The 19,654-nt window shown below is 44.7% G+C and overlaps 1 protein-coding gene across 1 annotated transcript in view; it reads right to left on the reverse strand.

The window, feature by feature from the left end:
* The window catches only part of PRMT8 (protein arginine methyltransferase 8), a 71,868-nt gene extending 53,508 nt beyond the window's left edge, over positions 1 to 18,360 (reverse strand). The window contains exon 1 of the mRNA XM_059816122.1: positions 17,739 to 18,360. Within this exon, the coding sequence (XP_059672105.1) occupies positions 17,739 to 17,813 (75 nt within the window). The 5' untranslated portion in view covers positions 17,814 to 18,360. The remainder of the gene's footprint in view (positions 1 to 17,738) is intronic.
* Between the last annotated feature and the right edge of the window lie 1,294 nt (positions 18,361 to 19,654).

Genomic DNA, 19,654 nt, shown 5'->3' on the forward strand with positions numbered 1-19,654 from the left:
TGTTCAGTTTTGGGCCCCTCACTCCAAGAAGGACATTGAGGTGCTGGAGCCTGTCCAGAGAAGGGTGACAGAGCTGGTGAGGGGTCTGGAGGACAAGTCTGATGAGGAGCGGCTGAGGGAGCTGGGGTTGTTCAGTCTGGAGAAGAGGAGGCTGAGGGGAGACCTCATCACTCTCTACAACTACCTGAAAGGGGGTTGTTGGTCTCTTCTCCCAAGTGACTAGCGACAGGACAAGAGGAAATGGCCTCAAGTTGCACCAGGGGAGGTTTAGGCTGGATATTAGGAATAATTTCTTTACTGAGAGAGTGGTGAAGCATTGGAAGAGGCTGCCCAGGGAGGTGGTGGAGTCACCATCACTGGAGGTGTTCAAGGAATGTGTGGATGTGGCACTGCGGGACATGGTTTAATGGGCATGGTGGTGGTGGGTTGATGGTTGGACTTGATGATCTTACAGGTCTTTTCCAACCTTAATGATTCTGTGATTCTGTGATTCTGTGATAATGAAGAACATAACAGTGACTTCATGATTACTATTACACTGAGATTCCAAATGAAGCAAAACAGATACCTTATTTTTTAAAACTTTAATGACTTAATACATTATCTGTATTGGGCACAGTTAATCTACAAGGTACAACTGATTTTCCCACTCATGCTCTTAATGGATCTATAGTTATCATCTAAAGCATTTCAGAATGGTTTAGAGTCTTAAGCCACTGCACACAGGGTTATCATCTACGATTGGACAGAAATAGTATACGTTTCAGGAAATGTCAGACCTGCTCACAAACAATTCTGGTTTGTATGTGCTAAATCCAGCACATTTGTGAGTCATCAAACTTATTGTACAATATGCACAACAAGTCCAGACTTGGTTTAAATAAGCTACAGACTTGGTTTAAATTACACTACAAGTTTAAATTATACTACATGTCCCATACTTGGTTTAAATTATACAAATGTGTGTGCTGTACAGAACAATCATCACTGAAAAATACAGGATTCACTTGGCCATTTCAATTGTAGTATAACCCCAGGTAAACCTTTCAAAATCCCTAAATTTAACCTATACAAAATATCTGTGCAGAACTAGAATAAATGTCTAAGCAAGTACAGGCATACAGTATGGCTAAGATGAGGGCCAGGATTTCAAAGGTATGTGGAAGGGTATGTGGAAGGAAAGTGTTGCTCCTTTAAGGGTATCTGGTCAAGGACCTTTCCCAGCGCAACAGGGACAATAGGAAAAGGAGGAAGCCATGAACAAGAACATACAGGGACACAAACCTGACTGACATGGTAAGGGAGGCAGTGATGAGAACCAAACCTGGTCGGTCACGTCAATTGATAAGAGCATGTGAGAGTGTGAGAAGGTTTATTCCAGCAAGGTTTTCTGACTGGGGACCTGTCAGTTGGGAAACTGAAGTCTGGACTTTGCACCTGATGGTGCTGCATACCGGGGGACCCCAGACTGCGAGGGATGCAGGAATTGACAGAGATGTACAGACCCCTGGGGTGGGGGATGCGCCGGGGAAGGGGGAGCAGGGGGGAACAAAGCGGGGTAGACAGAAAGGGGTGTAAGTGCAGCCGGTCAGCTGTAAAACGGGGCTGGTCAGTACGCTTGTCTGGCCGAGCCCTGTGCCTGATCAGTCCAGCCCAGCTGCTTCTACCTTCTTATGAAATCTTTTCTTAAGCATCTCTCTGCATATGCTCACTCTGTCCCATGTGAATGTGCGCTGCAAGGACTCGGTGCCAGCTACCGGAGAGACCTGTGTGTGCGTGAGGGGAATTTGGTGCCAGCTCCTGGGGTCACACCGGGGGGTGGGTGCCCCAGCCTGCGGTGCCAGCAGCTGGAGCGAGTGGCGTCTCCATGTCTTTAACTCCCAGCCACTGGAGTGGGAACGGTGTCTGTTCCCAAAATCAGCTGTCAGGGGGACAGCGTGAGTGAGGCGACGAAAAAGCTCAGCGCCACTGGAGCGGGACCACAGGTCACTGCCTGTGTGCCTGGTGCCGGCTGCAGGGGGAGAGTCTGTGTCTTCCCCAGTTCTGGTGTGCCTGGGGGGTGTGTGCATACTCACCAGCAAACTTTAAGCTGGACTAGCTGGTGACTAGGGGGGCCTAGGTCCTGGGCCATGGTTCCCCAGGCAGGGGATCCGTGCTGGTATGCCTGGGGGGACTTGTGAATGTGGAGTGCATGAGAGAGAGTGAGTTCTGCGTGTTTGCGGCGAGCACCAAGCTGGACCATCCGGCAAGTCGGGGACCCTGTGGGGCAGGTACGGGGGCCCAGGATCCAGACAGAGGTGCTGGGCGGGCAGAGGGGCCACGCTGGTAATGAAGGGATCCGCAAACACGTGTGGGGCTCAGCTGCCCGTGGATTGTCTTCTATGTGAGTCCTGTACGTAGGTGCTGTTGAAGGCAGTGCCTTGTCTGTGGCAGCCTGTGTGACTGGCCGTGTCTGTGTCCTCTTGTGTGTCTGGGATACACGCGCAGCCTTCTCACGGGTTGAACCTGCAAATGGGAAAGCGTCAGCCGTGCCCCTCCGCCTGGGCAGAAGCCCTGGGTCCCCGAGCACCAGGCTGGGCTGCAGTGGCCAGGCAGGAGAGGGCCTGGGCTGGAGGAGGTGGGCCGAGCTTCTTCCATCCCTTAACAACACACGGGCAGAGGAAGATTCAGAAGTTTACACCTATGGTTTTCAGAGGCACCTGTTCAGCTCAGCGTCTTCCTAGTCGCTGCATCCCACTCCCTGTAGCCTCCAGCCCCTCCTGCTAGGGGTTCAGCAGTGATTTAAGGTCTAGCAATGACCAGCTGCCCAGATGTGTAACCCTGGCTCGGACTCCTGAGAAAAACCCTGAAGTGTCAGAGAGAGCTTTGACAAAGCCTGTAGCATAGAGCCATAGAGCCAGATAAAATAAGATGAAATACACATTTAAAGTTCAAGGATTCAGGAAGAAAAACAACAATGTGATGAGACATAACATGCTAAAGGAGTCTAAAGATGGCAACAGCAACATGAAGCATGAACATAAAGCAACATGGAAGAACATGACCGTTCCCAGCAGCAGCAGAATCTGACCCTTCGCCACCTGCTTCATGATTACCTGGCCAGCAAAGACTCCTTGTGTCTCTTATGTTGGGAATGATAAGCATATTAGTGCTTTGCCTCGTAACTTGTTAATCCTAACTGCCTTTGATATGTTAGACAATAAGTAATTGCTTTGTATTTTTGAGATGAATATATTCTGCTACAAGAGATTCTCTGGGCATGGTGAAAGCTGCTTGAACAGGGTGACTCAGAGGGAATGATAGTAACAGTGCCTAAATTTCTGAAGAGGTTTTGAAGAAAAAATATTTTTGAGAACCAGGCTTTTACATATTTCTCAACGTATTCTTACTGGCAAAAATGTTCTAATCAATGACCTCTGCGAGAGTAACTAAACTGCATTTTATGCATTTTAATTGTGTTGGTCTGACTTGCAAGCATGTTGCCTTATTTTCTGACCTCTGAGCCATGTAGGTGTTACAGAATTTAAGAAAACAAGACCAGTTGTATTTAATGCTGAATCAAAGGTGTGAATGCTTGGAAGTGATTCGAACTCAAACAGACAAATACTTTCCAGTGCTCCCTTTCTGAATTGGGAGTTCGTATTCCTAACAGCTCACCAAGTTAGTTGAATTTCAACTTACTTTAGAGCTTTGTTAGCACTATATCTGAAATGCGAACTTGTTATTTCAACTTGAAATGGAAGGCTGTATCTTCCTGCAGTTCTCCACAACTAAACTGAATTTTGTCAGAACACCCATACAGAGGAAGACAGTGAATATAAAGGATGTTATTGAATGAAAAGCTAGGACTTTTCTGTGAAATTGCCTTTTTAAACATAGAGTTTCTCTGTCAACAGGAATATATATATATATATAAACATTTTATGTGGTGTAAGACTTTAACCAGGTTTTATCATTTTACAGTAAATGAGCCCACATTGGCACAGCAGTGTCTTCTCCGACAAAGTTCTAGTAACACTGGCAACTGGGATGCACAAAGAAATGAAAGTCACAGCATAATATGCAGTTTGAATTTATGTAAATGTAAAACATTGTGTGTATATGTATACGTATAAAGACACATACACATGATAAGTAATTTTGTAAGTAAGCATATTAATGTGTGTTTAAGGAACTGCATATTTTTCTGCATGGCCGAAATGACAAATGATCACAATGTTAACGCAGTTATTGAATTATTAAATAGCACAGTCTTGCTCATTCAGAACTATAGTGTTGTGTATTGCATGTGCATTTTAGTTCTAAGATGGGGAGTACAGTAACTTTCTTGATTTGAAATAGTGTTAGAGCAGAAGCTGTTGTGTCAGTCTTCAGACTGCTAAGGCAATCATGTGTACTTCTGAGACTGACTAGTCCTCATTTATAGCAACGATGACACGTATTGTCCTTAAGCACTCCGTAAATTTAGCTTAATGAAGTACTTTTGCTCATATTTGGCCATTAAACATTATTTGGTTTTGGTTTACCTAGTCTGAAAAATTTCATTGTGAGAGACTGAGATTAATAACCCATCAACTCCAGGCTTGGGTAGCATATTTGTTCTCAAGAGGGCTGCAAATACCACAATTTACTTCAATGTGTTTTCAGCAGTTAAGAAACTTGGATATGTATCTAACATCCAGAACACAGGTAATCCCACTAGTTCCAGTGGAATTACTTTTGCTCCATATTACACAAGGTGGATGAGGAATGTTTTTAAATATCCTGCCAGTATGGAACTTGATTCTACAATAAATAATCTAGCTGAGTGCTACCGACACACATGAGCAAAGCAGTGTGTTCAGCATTTCTTGCATTATTAGTAGAACATTTACTGAAGTGTTCAAAGATCTTCAGTAATTTATGTTAACTCCAACAGGTTCTGAACTACACCTGTTAAAAAGGTATCTACATAGCACATTTCAAAAGCAGTTGTTGACAGTCATGTTGGTATAAATCAGGCTTGTAAAGCTTTGTGTTAACAAGAGAATAAGCTTTCGCTATTTCAGACCTGTCTTTTACACACAGCTAAGAAAAGGATATGAGAAAGTATACTCCTAACATTTTTATACAATCATGAAACAGAATTATGAAAACTCTATTCTTGAGCAAAACCACTGGTGATTCATCCTTTTAAATACAATTTTATATATAGATGTGAGCTGGTTTTGATTCTATATAAATCACAAATAATTCTGCTGAAACTGGTGCATTTACATGAGGGTAAACCTGTCTTGAGATCAGAATGCCTTTCTTTCCAGTAGGCATGGTTAGAATACTCAGTGTTACCTGGTGGAAATAGATCGTGCAAGCATAAAAACTTCTGCCTTCTACTTTACAAAGTGACAAAGACATATTTTATGAGCACTAAGATGCATTATTGGCTTTCTGCTGAGAAAGGAACAGACCCATCAGATAGAAAGATGGCACAGAGACTTTTTTCTTCAATAAAATAATTGTATTGAGGCTACAAGAAAGCATGTCTTCTATTAAAAAAAAAAAATCCTAGAAGAATAGTTCCACATTTTCATGAAAATCTCACAGTAATAAGTGAAAGCACCTTTTTTGCTTAAAATCCTTATCTATCTTTGTCTCCCATTAAGTTTATTCGCTTAAACAAAAATTCTCTTAGAAAAGCAGGACAGAAATTGAATGTCAAATACAGAGAAAACAGAAACATAAAACCAATTTTTAATTGGCCTAGTTTTACAAATTCTAGGCTAACCTTCATTAAAATGGTATACACACTGTCACAATACTGGCATTATATTCATTAAAGTATGTTTGAAAAATCTAGTAAGTGTGAGACGGATTTTGGCACTGGAGGGTTGCGTTAACCTCTTGGTACTGAAGGAGAAGTAGCAGGACACATGCTTCAAATGGCCTTCAAATCAGCTTTTTGATTTAATAGAATATAAAGATTCAGCAGATCAGATATTAATAGAAGGGTAATGCAGTTAAAATAGCAAGCTAGGAAAATGATCTTCTCAGTAATATGTCAAGTTCAGCAATGACAACGTGACTGTGATCAAACATGAAGTGAGGTGAGGTGAGAGCCAGTGTGAGTGCCTGAGGTGGAACTGCGGTGAGTTGGAGCTGAGCTGCTGCTGCTCAAGATCCTGAGCCGGAGGCTAGTGAGGAGGGTTGCATTTTCTCCTGGCTCTACTCACTGGAGTGGGGATTGGGGTGGTCTCAGAAAACAGTATGTGTGTGTGCAAGGGTATGAGAGTGGGTGAAAAGCTTTCACTGACAGGGTCTGTCTTCCTCACAGTATGGTAAGTAAGTCAGTTATTTGTGAGAAGAACCATTGATTAACCATTTGTGAGACAATGCTGGTAAAAGCAAATTTTAAGGGGGAGTGTCAAGGAAGCTTTAATACACACGCTTTGATAACTAATTAAAAACAGTCTTGTCTTTTTCTGTGTTACGTTCTTTCCTCATTCACGGTTGGTTGGGGTGAATCACAGGGCTAGAACTACATGCTCTCTCTTCTTATTCCATGACTGACTAATGTAGTCAAAAACCAGCCAACGTTGTTTTTATTCTCTCTTTCTGACAGAGGAATTGAGGTTTTCATTAGACCTTACCAGCTGTTGTAAAACTCCCTATTATTTCCTTATTTACAAGCTGTAAAAGGGTCAGTTGATTCACTCTCCTGATGGCCTCCTGCTATCTCTGCCGACAGCTCCTTGATTCCTGACATTTGTTGAATCTGACAACGGGACAATGAAGCGCAACAAGAAAATATTCTGCAAGTACGTAGGCACCAAAAGGGAGGTTAGGGAAAATGTAGGCCTATCGCTAAATGGGGCAAGGGCCCTGGTGACAAAGGATGTGGAAAAGGCCAAGGTACTCGGTGTTCTTCATCTTGGTCTTACTGGTAAGACCAGCCTTCAGGAGTCACAATGTGACTCTATAACTTTTTGACAGTAAATTTAAGTATATATTTCTACTGTTCCTGCTTTTATGGAAATGAGCAGCTTCTCTGGATGTTGACTGTATTTCCCTGTCTTTCCATACTGCCTTCCTCCCTCTTCTTCCTTCCTTCCTTTCTTCCCTTCCTTTTCACCCTCCCTCCCTTCTTCCCTCCCTGCCCACCCACTTTCCTGCCTGCCTACTTTCCTGCCTGCCTTTCTTCTCTCCTTCTCTCTTTCCTCCCTTCCCTCCTCCCTTTTCTTTTCCACCCTCACAAAATAATTTCATTAGGACCTTTGACCTCCAATAAATTTACAAAGCACATTCTGTTTCATGACTAAATATGGTATTTTTCACATTAGGGCTTTTACTTGAGGGCAACTTCACGTTTGCCACTTCTGATCCCAGAAATCTAAGAGATCATCAGACTTACACAGAGCTGAAAAGTGTTTAGCTGAAATTTTAGTCTGCAACATACTTTCATGCACAATAAAATATGTTCCCTTTTTTGTCTTCTCTGCCCAATAACTGTTCTTGTACCTCACTTTTATTATTTCATACCCTTGGTCTGCTTCAGGTCTGCAGGGGATCTAGTGGGTTATATCAAAGCCAACGGAACTGAAAGGGTAATCATGGCCCTTACCTTTTTTTAAGGCTCAACAATAAAATAGGCAGAGCATCCCTAACAATCGTTGAACACACCCTGCTGCCTGTAAATTCAGCTACTCCTAATTAAGTTTAAAACACTGTGACTCCTAATGAGGCAACTATATTATGATGTGGCTAACAGTATCTCATTTGATTTCCTTCTGAAACAGCTGTTCCAGCTGTACAGTTACACAAGATGCGAACTGTGGGTAAGAAGCAGTGCTGCTTTTCAGATTTGATCTCTCTTTTTCTAGGGGAAATAAACAAGAAACAACTAACCCAAAATACCAAATTAAAACATGCCAGATACACAGCTGGGCTCACTCACGAGGGATTTCTGCAGAATACACTTTATTGACACAACCTGGCCATGTGCATTTAATCAGTTAGTCTTCTGCTAAAAAGTTCTTTCAGTTAAGAAAATATTCTCCCTTTCCTTTCTCATAACATTTCTGCAGAGCTTTTAGTTTAGTTTTAGAGCTTTTAGTAGGTAAGCAAGATGCTATATAATACAATGGTCATGGGCCTGAGAAGATGACCTGTAAGAAGAGATTACTGTGTGCTGAGCTTGTTTGATTTGTGGAAAAGGAGGCTAAGGGACAATCTAATAGCAGCCTGCAAGTACTTGAAAGAGAGTTAAAAAGAAAATGGAGGCAAATGCTTCTCAATAGCAGCAGATGAGATAACGAGGTGCAAAGGTTACAACTTGCAGTTGGGGAGGTTCAGGTAGGACAATAAGAAAAACTTTTTCACTGAGAGGTCTGTGCAGCAGTGGTAGAGGTTGCCTAGAGAGGTAGTGGAATGTCTGTGCTTGCAGATTTTCAGGACTTGGCTAGAGACAGCAATGGCCAACATAATCTAATGCTGATGACTGTTCTACACTGAGTGTGAGGTTGCATGAGATGTTTTGTAGAAGTCCCTTCTAACCAACACTTCTGTGTTTCTGCAATGACACTGAGTGTGATCCCTATTTATAAAGGACTCTGGCGTTACTCCTGATATATCCCAATGTAACTGAGATTGGAGTAAAAAAGAAAAAAAGTATGTATCCTGTACTTCAGATGGGCTAATGTCTAATACAGGGCACAAACAGAAGTAGTTCAGAAGGAGTTATGGGAAGGGTTAATTACTTCCCTATTCATGACTAAGGAAAAGAAAATCAGTAGCTGGTCTTTATCCCAAGCTGGGGTCAAGCTTCAGAGCAGTGAACTGATGAATAGTACAAGGATGCAACTAGAAACTGAAAACAGATGGCAGGGTCTCCTCTCCTCCTTTCTAAGTGAGAAATTAAGGTACAGAACAGAAATAAGTTTGGACTGGTGGATTGTTGTTAGAGCGCCCTGGCTTGGTCACACATTATTCTGGGCTCTGAGACTGGGTTTGAGCTTTCTGGTGCTATTAGAAGTGATGAAACATAAGCTGTATGGCCAGAAAAGGACAAAAAGGACGGAAGAACTAGGGGCCACATGTGACCCCAAGTGTGCACTGTGGACACTGACTGAACACTTCAACACGAATCCTTGGAGACCACTATATACCACTGCTTCCCAACCAGTATATGTTTACTTTCATCGTACTGTTACAAGAGAGAGAAATGCTATATCTTCTTATAAAAAGGGGAGGGAGAACTGTGACAGAATGGTTCAGATATACTTGGATCCTTGGACAGGACAAGAAAAGCATTAGGAACTTAAGTGTATGGTCCAGACCGAACAGTATGCTGAATGTGAAGCTTGCCAGCTGCGCTATGATAAAGAGTTTGCCACTAGGAAAAGCTGAGGAGGACAGTGGTATAAAACAATGTATTAGAAAATACACACCTATATGCCCCCTCTTCCAAAGTTGCTTTTTTTCCCCATCCTTTTTCAGAAAAGCTGAAGGAATTCCTTTTCTGTGAATAATGGCTAGAAAAGGTGGTAATGCCCCTTTTTAAAAAATAATTCACTCTGGGAGGAAAAGACCCAGATACAACACAGTCCTTAATATACACAAAGTTCCAAGAGCATGTCTTAACTGCAGGACAGGATATTGTAAGTGAGGGGGAATAGTATTCTCCTCACCTCCTTTATTATGTCTCTGTATAAAATTTTAGCTAAACATTTTATTCCAACCATAATTTCACAGAACCACTAAGGTTGGAAAAGACCTGTAAGATCATCAAGTCCAACCATCAACCAACACCACCATGCCCACTAAACCATGTCCCACAGTGCCTCGTCCACACGTTCCTTGAACACCTCCAGGGATGGTAACTCCACCACCTCCCTGGGCAGCCTGTTCCAGTGCTTCACCACTCTCTCAGTAAAGAAATTATTCCTAATATCCAGCCTGAACCTCCCCTGGTGCAACTTCAGGTCATTTCCTCTTGTCCTGTCGCTAGTCACTTGGGAGAAAAGACCAACACCCACCTCACCACAACCCCCTTTCAGGTAATTGTAGAGAGCGATGAGGTCTCCCCTCAGCCTCCTCTTCTCCAGACTGAACAACCCCAGCTCCCTCAGCCACTCCTCATCAGACTTGTGCTCCAGACCCCTCACCAGCTTTGTCGCCCTTCTCTGGACAGGCTCCAGCACCTCAATGTCCTTCTTGGAGTGAGGGGCCCAAAACTGAACACAGTATTCGAGGTGCGGCATCACCAGTGCCGAGTACAGGGGCACGATCACCTCCCTACTCCTGCTGCCCACACTGTTTCTGATACAGGCCAGGATGCCGTTGGCCTTCTTGGCCACCTGGGCACACTGCTGGCTCATATTCAGCCGGCTGTCAATCAACACCCCCAGGTCCTTTTCTGCGGGGCAGCTTTCCAGCCACTCGTCCCCACGCCTGCAGTGTTGCCTGGGGTTGTTGTGACCCAAGTGCAGGACCCGGCACTTGGCCTTGTTGAACCTCATGCAATTGGCCTCAGCCCATCGATCCAGCCTGTCCAGATCCCTCTGCAGAGCCTTCCTACCCTCAAGCAGATCAACACTCCTGCCCAACTTGGTGTCGTCTGCAAACTTGCTGAGGGTGCACTCTATCCCCTCATCCAGATCATCAATGAAGACATTAAACAAGACCAGCCCCAAAACTGAGCCCTGGGGGACTCTGCTTGTGACCGGCTGCCAACTGGATTTCACTCCATTCACCACGACTCTCTGGGCTCGGCCGTCCAGCCAGTTTTTTACCCAGAGAAGAGTGCACCTGTCTAAGCCACGATTCGCCAGCTTCTCCAGGAGAATACTGTGGGAGACAGTGTCGAAGGCTTTGCTAAAGTCCAGGTAGACAACATGAACAGCCTTTCCCTCATCCACTAGGCGTGGATTCCTTGCAAATGTTTTGTTACTGCAATATTCTCTTCATTTTGGAAAGCGAAGACATTGAGATTTTATTTATGATCACCTAACAGTTCTCACTCAAAATACAATGCAAAATTATCTTTAATTTCTGCACTTAACAGAGTTTTCAGAAAAGCAAACTTGGCAGTGAGTGCTTTTTCAAGTGAGTCTGCCTTACTTCCAATTCTCTAAATCTCCAAATTGTTGATGCAATAAAATGAAGATTAAATAGATTTTCTATTCCAGACTTTCAAACTGAGTTTCTATTTTTAGAAATATTCAGATTATGGAAAAGACAAAATTTTACATACCTTTTAAAATTTGGATTTTTTGAGATTGATTTTTCAAGATAGAGTTTTCACAACTGGGAACTGAAAAACCTAGCTTATTAGAAATAAATAAAGCCATCATCCTTTGTGTTTCTACACCTCTTAAATCTCAGTTTAAAACTGAAATACTAAGAGTGAAATAGTGCCCATACTCTCGCAGTCACTGCGAAGTGAGAAAGTTGCCTCAGCACCCATGCAACAACTTTAAAGCAACAGCATGCCAAGAGATTCCATGGAGCCAGTCGGTACCTGTTCAAGAAAACAGGAAAGAGCCAGGTTGTGATTAGTCAGCAATTGCTCCATTCTGGCATGGTGAAGACACCCTTGTGGCCACCAACGCAGCCACTTAGTGGGCAATCTCCTCTTTGCTTCCTTGAGATGAGGGCTTCTTGTTTCTGTTGTTTAGAGGTTATTCCCAAAGAAGAAAGAAAATTATGGAAAGGACAATCTCATTTTATCCTAAACTCTAGGTCAAAATAAAGCTGGCATTAAAGCTAGTGAGCAGGATGGCAGACAGCAGGATTCTCTGTGGAATCAGAGGTAGGAGCAACCAGTTTCATCATTCACCCCCTTTAGCTGTTCATCACCTCATCTGTCAATGGGCTGAACTTTGTTGCAAACTCAGAAAGGCTGAGGCAAAATCTTATGAAAAGATTAGGCTCAATGGATATTAGGAAACATTTCTTTACTGAGAGAGTGATGAGACACTGGAATAAACTGCCCAGGGAAGTGGTGGAGTCACCATCCCTGGAGGTGTTCAAGGAACGTGTGGACGAGGCATTGTGGGACATGATTTAGTGGGCATGGTAGTGTTGGTTGATGGTTGGACTTGATGATCTTACAGGTCTTTTCCAACCTTAATGATTCTGTGATTCTGTAATGCTTTTTTACCTTTATGTATTTCTCTGCTCTGCCTGTACCACTAAAGGCACAAGCCGTCATTTTTCACAATCAAGCTGAGGGCAAAGCTCTTCAAGGCAGGTGAGTCAGTCTTGCTAAGCTCACTTTCGGCATGGAGGTAGAACAAAGGTGGTCATCTACAGAATTTCTTGCACTCTTCTCTGAAGAATTTGGTGCTTTTTGCAGACTAAGGTTGGAAAAAAGAGTCATTACAGTAACTTCTGTGCAAAGTGCTCACTAGCAGGGAACCTGTCTTTTAGCATTGCCACAATGACACAATATGATCTCGCCCACGATGTCACCAAGATGAACCATACCCTTTCTAAAAAATAGCAGTCTTCTTGACACTAAAATGCTGTTCACTAGAACAACCCTACGCTGGCAGAGGATGATCCACACTAAGATATCTTTATCTTGAAACTCTGCTTTGAGTGATTGCTGTTATTCTTTATTTAAGCATAAACATTTTTTCATTCTATTTATATTATTAATGCTAATCAAAAGTTATTTCTTCAGTGGGGCCAAAATATTACGGTCAATGTCTTGAATTTTTAGTATTAAATTTGAGAAAGGAATGGAATGCATTTAACAACACCGAGATCTTCAGCTGAGCTAAATTAATGTTCTGCACAGCTGAAGTTGGTAGGAGAAGATGGCTCAGAGCCATATTTCTGCTCCCCCACTCCTAAATTCGCTAGAAACCAAAAAAGCCCCCACGACTATATTAGAATGGCCTTGTTATTAGCCTAAGTAGCATGGGCTACCTAGTCCTAGTAGGAGCATTGTACGGGATCAAAATGTGGTGAAGTAGAATATTCCCTCCTTTAACTCAGAGCTGCCTCTATAGCCCTTGGGGATGTGACTCTACACGCGCAGTGACAGATTCTTCAATGACATCATGGGTCAGCTTTCTGACAGCCTTGTCAGCTGTTCAAAACATCTAGGGCATGGGCCACTGGTCTGGTCTCTATAGCTCACCTATACTACCCGCACACGCCAGCTACCACAACTTTTCCCATTCAAAGTTATGTGACATAGGTATATGGCACACCACTCAGTGAGGTTGAAAGGTATGCCATAAGCTGCTTCTTCAGCTAGCTATCTGACACCGTGTCAGATCTATTGCAACTTCTGTTAGCCTAAGAGGTAGACCACATAGCAGCGCTATTTCTTTCTTGGGTAAACATCACCCACTCACTAATGTTCATTCATATAGGGCGTTTTAAGCAATTTAATAACACCAAATAATAATCTTCTACAGCACCTTTCACCAATAAATCACAGAATTCAACAGCATGAATGGGAAAGCTCAGAGGGATTAAATTATATCTCCAAGATCATCCAGTGTAATAGCCAGGAACAAAACTTAACATTTACTGAGTGAATTCAGTCCACTGTTCTCTGTTAGGCACACTGTTCTCTGTTAGGCTCTGCTTCTGTTCGTTTGTACTTTGATAACTTAAAAAGGAGAAAACCCCCTTCCTACTCATGAATCACAAACAGAAGCTCATTATTTCAACAGATTTTATAATCTCTTCTCGCCTCAGTAGTGGTATGGCTGGATTTCATACAGATAGGACATTGTAATCTCCCCACTTCTGATAACAGAGCAGTTACTTTCACAGACTTGGATCTCATGATACTGTGCCAGTTATATTCATCTGTATGGGGAAGCACAACTATTATGCCTGTTACCCCAAATCTTCAGAAGAATATTTTTTTCTAACCAAAACCCAAGCTTTGTATAATAGGACATTCAGGGAGGACTTTAGTTTGCTGCCATTAATAAATTACCTAATGCCTCTATCCTGAGCAGTAAACCAGGCATCTTTTCTCTCTACAGACACTGCAAAGTCTTCAGCGTAAAAACTGCCTTTTATGAAGTTCTATGCAATTGCTTTGTCCAAAACCAGCCCAGTTCCAGGTTCTACAATTGTTTCAGTCAGCAACTAACCTGTTATGTGTAGATGTATATGTCTGTTGGATGTGCACATAAACCCTGGCACTTCGTGCTGTTCCCTTCACCTGGCATAGGGTCACAAGCTACATCAAGGCACACTTCTTCTGAAATCTCACTTCTTTCAATTTGTTTCCCATCACTGGTATCAGGCCTACTATTAATATGGCTTCCATTTAATACATTTAAAATAAAAAGACCCAGAAACCAGAATCTGCCCCAGGTCAGCACCATGAATTTTGCCCAGTCTTCGTGCATATGTTCTACAAAGAAGAATTTCTCTTTCACTTCGTTTTCTGTCTGAGTGCCTTTAATTATTTGCAGAGAACTCAATTCCAGATTTATTATTCATGCAGACAGTCCTGTTTTATTTAGACAAGTCTTGTTTCATGACTAAAGATACAGAGGTTCATTTTTATATCTTGAGGAGACATTCTACAGCTTTTGTTCCAGTGGAACTTCTCTTAAAGTTCATGGGATGGCCAAGGAAAATAAAGATTTTCTGAATCTTTTTTTTCCCTGTGCACTCCAAAGAAGGATCTGAAACCGTTCTAGCAAGCTTCCTGTTAGTGGGACCCCTATGGCCTTCAGTGAACCTCCAAATAGAAAAGACTTACAATTTTATTCCCCTTGACTTTTATTTTTATACAAAGCACTGTGTGCTCTCAGACTGCTATAAACACATACAAAAAACCACTGGTTCCACTTAATCTCTGGCGGACAGACTGGTATCAGGCTGTTATGAGTACAATAAAATCAGAAAACTAATCTGAGCCTGATCCAAGATCCAACAGCATCTGTAGCAACACTTCCATTCACTTAACTATGTTTTGTATCAAGATATAAAGTTATGGGGACATAGGTAACGTGCATGTCGTACAACCATAGGAGCACACTTCTGTAAGTCTCCTGGTAACACGAGGTGTCCTCCTTGACTGGAAAGTAATGCTAGTAAGCTATTGCTTTTCTACTCTCTTGTATTCTTGTTTGAGGAAACAGTGAGTATTGTCTTACCGTAGCTTTGGGTTTCCCTTGTCTGTATTTGTTGCCATCATTTCTTTAAGCTCTTTAGGCTAATGAGCTAGCACTACGGTCATCAGAAGGTATTTAAGGGAATAAACAGTTTCTCATACAGTGTCCATGTTCTTTGTCTTCATGTATTTTTTTTAAACTGCCCTACTACTGAAACAGTATACTTGCCATATTTGACCAAAAGTTTGAGTAATGCTCCTAGTTATGGTAGATTTAAAAAAAAATATTAAAATTTTACTATGAAGCTGTAACATGAGTAATTGGCTGAAATCAATATAAGAACCAGAAGGTTTTTGGAATGATTTGGAAGTGGGGCATTTTGACCATTTGTTAAACGTTTTAACTCTTCATCTCTTATTATAGCTGACATTTTTTACATCATGCCTATCACCATGGCATCAAAGTACCTCAGAAATTTAGTGAGTATCAAATCATGCATGTTACTGATACCCCATTGGTTTCAAATGAAGCAAATTTATACCAATTCCTAATTTTGTCTGACACTGTGATAAGTCCAAAAGTGAGATGCTTTGTCCTGTATCCCTTCTGTCACAGAACATTTGCTAACTTCAGGAGGAAGTTAGAGAAATACAGGTTTGAAGGTCAAACTGGTGTCATATGACTTTGCTAAATATAGATGCTTGACGAGTGAAAGAGCTTCAAAGGTCTTGGCATATTTTGCTTGGTGCACTTCTAAGTCTGCATGTACGCAGACTATTTCTCTCAGTACATAACAGATCCTAACATCACAAATATGAACATTACTAAAATAGGAAATATCTTGGCAGGTGTTATGAATGTATCCCTTCTGATTTTCTTCAGGTACGAGCATAGCAGGATATGCCTAATCTGCAATATTTTCACTCTCATTTCACAAATCTGTCCCTGATGGATACTCTGAGGAGAGGAAGCACAGCATTCAAATATTCTCCGAACCTGTATGCAGCACTGGAATGAAACTGTGGTTGTTAAGAAAGCCTTCTCCATAAAATGACATTGCAGTGTGTGCAGCATTGCACAAGCAGAAAGGCAAAGGCAGTTAAACAACAAAAATGTACTAATAGTGAATTGAAATAGAAGAGGAATATTTAAAGAGCTCCTCTCACCTATTTTCCCTGTCTAAAGACAATTTCCATTGAAAAATGGCTTTGAAAGGAACTGGCTGTGCTTGTACATGTCTCTTTGCAATACTGCCCAGGATCCTGGGACCTTTAATGCAATCTGTGCTGTCAGTACGACCCACAGTTTACAGATGTGCAGCCAGACTTCTTGCTATTTATAGATGCCTCTTCTGCAAACAGTACTCTATGGGGTTGTAGTGCAGTAGCAGGCACGTTCTTTGATTCAGTGCTTACATCACACTCTTTTAAGACACTTCTGCTCTTCACCTGGCACGGCAAAGGAGGCATATTGCTGAAGGTCAAGCGGAGAGCTCGCTATTAGGAAGAGAAATGTGGAATTCGTGAGGGAGCAGGACACCTACTGGGAGGACGGTCTGAAAGGAGGCATTTGGCGGGGGCACTGAAGGAATAAAGGAGGGAAGAGTCATGCGCTCACTCCCAGCGAAGCGGTGCTTTTGCTCTTTATTACCTCCGCAGGGGACCCGGGGAGGAGGGCCAGCGCCGCCCGGGCGAGTCACGGCCGAGCTTCTGAAGGTGCTGCGGGTGCCGCGTCCTCGGGGGCTGTACCGCGTATCGCTTAACCGCGCGCTAAGCGTCCAGCCGGAGCGCTGGGCACAGCCTGTTCACAGACCCGGGGAGCCTGGCACCCGCCCGCACTTTCGCCTGTCTCCTCCTCGCACGCTCCCAGAGGAGCTGGGGCTGCATCCCGCGTCCTTCTGCTTTTCCAGATCTGAGTCTTCGCACACTGCTGTGTCCCTGCAGAAGTCTCAGTGGGGTCAAGACAGCCCTAGGCAAGCAAAGAAGGGCTGCTCACCCCCAGTGTGGCTGAGCTGGGAAAGGCTGAGGAAACCGAAGGTAATGGGGGAGGAAGGGGGGGCGGGGGGGCGGATTTCTCGCAGAAAACCTGAGCGCTCGCAGGGCCCGAGGACAAGGCGAAGCTATTCTCGGCGCTGCTCAGGCCAGCCGGCCGCGGGGGGGGCCGCTCCTCCCGCCCTCCGCCCCCGCCTCGGGCAGCGCCGCTTGGGAACAGCCAGAAGGCTGCAGCGAGGCGGGCGCCCCTGGAGTCCCCCAAACAGCCCCAGCAAAGGCCCCGCGGCGTCCTGCCAGGCGAAAAGCCCGCCGCGCTGCCCAACGCGCTGCCGCAAGAGACCCTCTCTGTCCCGTTCGGCCTCCTCAAACACACAAATAGCCGCCCCCCTGCCTCACCGCCGCCCGCACCCTCCTCCCCGTCCCCCGCAGGCAGCCTCACCTCCGCCCGACCCACCCAACTTCTCGGGGAAGCGGCCCGAGCCGCGGGAGGGCTCGGCGGGGGGGCAGAGTGCTCTGCCTGGGGGGCTGCAGGCAGGACATGGTAGCAGCAGCGGAGGCAGGGGCCCGCCGAAGGAGCCAGGAAAGTTCCTCCGCGCTTACTGCTGCGCTGCTGGGGGATCTCCGCTCGGGGCGGGGGGGAGCTCGGGCGCCGGGCTCTGCCTCGCGTCCTTACCTCGGTGCTGTCGGCAGCGTTCTCCGCCATTTTCCTCCTCAGGAGCAGGCAGCGGGAGGAGTGTTTCATTCCCATAAGAGCTAGCCAAGGGGTTGGGGCTTCGGGGTTGGTGTTTGGTTTAGTGTTTTCAAAGATCTCCACGCACTGGTGTGCGCCAAAGGATAGGGAAGAAAAAAAAAAATACGGAAAACGGCAATAAATCAGTCAGCTTTGTCCTTTCTGCGTCGTCCACGGGAATGTTTGTCTCCTCTTAGCATCGGGAGCTCCTCGGGCACTTCCAAGTCCTCCGCTTTCTCCCCTCTCCTCCAGCTCCAGCGAGCTCTTGGGATGGGCAGAGAGAGGCGGCACACGCTCTTCGGGTTAAACTGAAAGGCTGCCGGGCTGTGAGTCCTCCCCTTCAGCGAAGGCAGTCGGGCTAAACGGGAGAGAAGCACCAGCTAAACTGAACTTGGGCGTGCAGTGACCAGCTGGGCATCTTCGTGTCCTGTGGCTACTCTTCCAGAGGCAGAGGGAGCCAGAGACAAAGCAACAGGACAAGGAAATCATAGCCCTTTATTTCCCTTCTTTGGGTTCCTTTCTTTCTCTCTAGGTCCCAGGAAACTGCCTTTAAAGATGGTCACTGAATTTGCCACCCTCTTTCTATGAATGTCTTCTGAAATAGCAAAACCTCCTCCTCCTCCCCCTCTCCTCCTCCTTCCTCCTCCTCCCTTCCCCTCCTCTCCCCCTTCCCTTCCCTCTCCCTCTTCCCTTCCCTTCCCCTCCTCTCCCCCTTCCCTTCCCTTCCCTTCCCTTCCCTTCCCTCTTCCCTTCCCTCTCCCTACCCCTTCTGCTCTTGGGCAGAGCTTGGTGCCCTTCTCTGGGAATTGCATTCACGTGTCTTTCATGGGAAAAAACATTATATCAAGCTCCCCCCACCCATCGCCTACACCTTCTCGCACACAAGCACGCATTCACACGTATGCACACACACGTTGTCTCCCTCTCACACAGACATGCACAATTTTTTTTCTTCCCCATCCCTCCTCTTCTTTTGAATCAGCAACACTTGTCTTTGCAAGGACTCTCGGCAAGGCTCTTAGAGGACGACCGAAGAAGCCTACTCCAGCTTTTTCCTCCGAGTTAAGTAGCAAACCTGCTTTCTTAATATATCTTCTCCTGTGTGTGCGCCCAGCTTCTGTTTTACTTGAAGTTTTTCAGGAGGATCCACACCCCGTCAGATAGCCGTGAGCTGCAGAAATATAATCCCGATTCGGATGCAGCTCCTGCTGCAAAGGGGCGGTGGGGGGGCGGAGGGAGAGGTCTTGCTGGGGAGGGAAGGGGCTAAAGGTGTTTTCGACTTCTTTTTAGCCTTTCCCTAATGACATCTTCCTCTGGGGGAGTGCATTGCCACCTTCCCCACACGCTTATCTTACTTTCACTGCTCCGGGAACTTTCTAGCTCTGAGTTGTCAGCTGGGAGGCTGAGGTTTACCTCGCCCGTGTTGCTGTGGGTAAGGGCGGCCGAGGGGGCGTGTTACGTAATTAATCCTTCCAACTTCACTTTTCCCCAGCTCCATCTCCAGCCCACTGTTCTCACGTTTCTGTTTTGTTTTTATATGGAGGAGGTGAGAAAATAATGCTGGTGTGTGGGTGTGTGTTGCTCGAAGGATTTCAAGGACCAGAACAGGATTGCTGCTCTCTGAACGGTTTGAAGTAATTTTCTCCGGGGCTGCCAATGGAGACCCAAAGAAGAGATTTGAAAGATTACTCTCGATGCGTATTTTAAGCACATAGCCAGCTCAGATGCTACATCAGTAACAGATTATGATAAATCTGGGGTTTTGAATTTTTGTCCCCTGCTGCCTATTTCAGTGTCTTTTAATTAGAGTTTATCCTCAGCTGACCTCTGGAATACTGACGTATCATGAAGTGCTGCCA

Source organism: Gavia stellata, chromosome 4 (assembly GCF_030936135.1).
Source record: "Gavia stellata isolate bGavSte3 chromosome 4, bGavSte3.hap2, whole genome shotgun sequence".
Taxonomy (NCBI): Eukaryota; Metazoa; Chordata; class Aves; order Gaviiformes; family Gaviidae; genus Gavia; species Gavia stellata.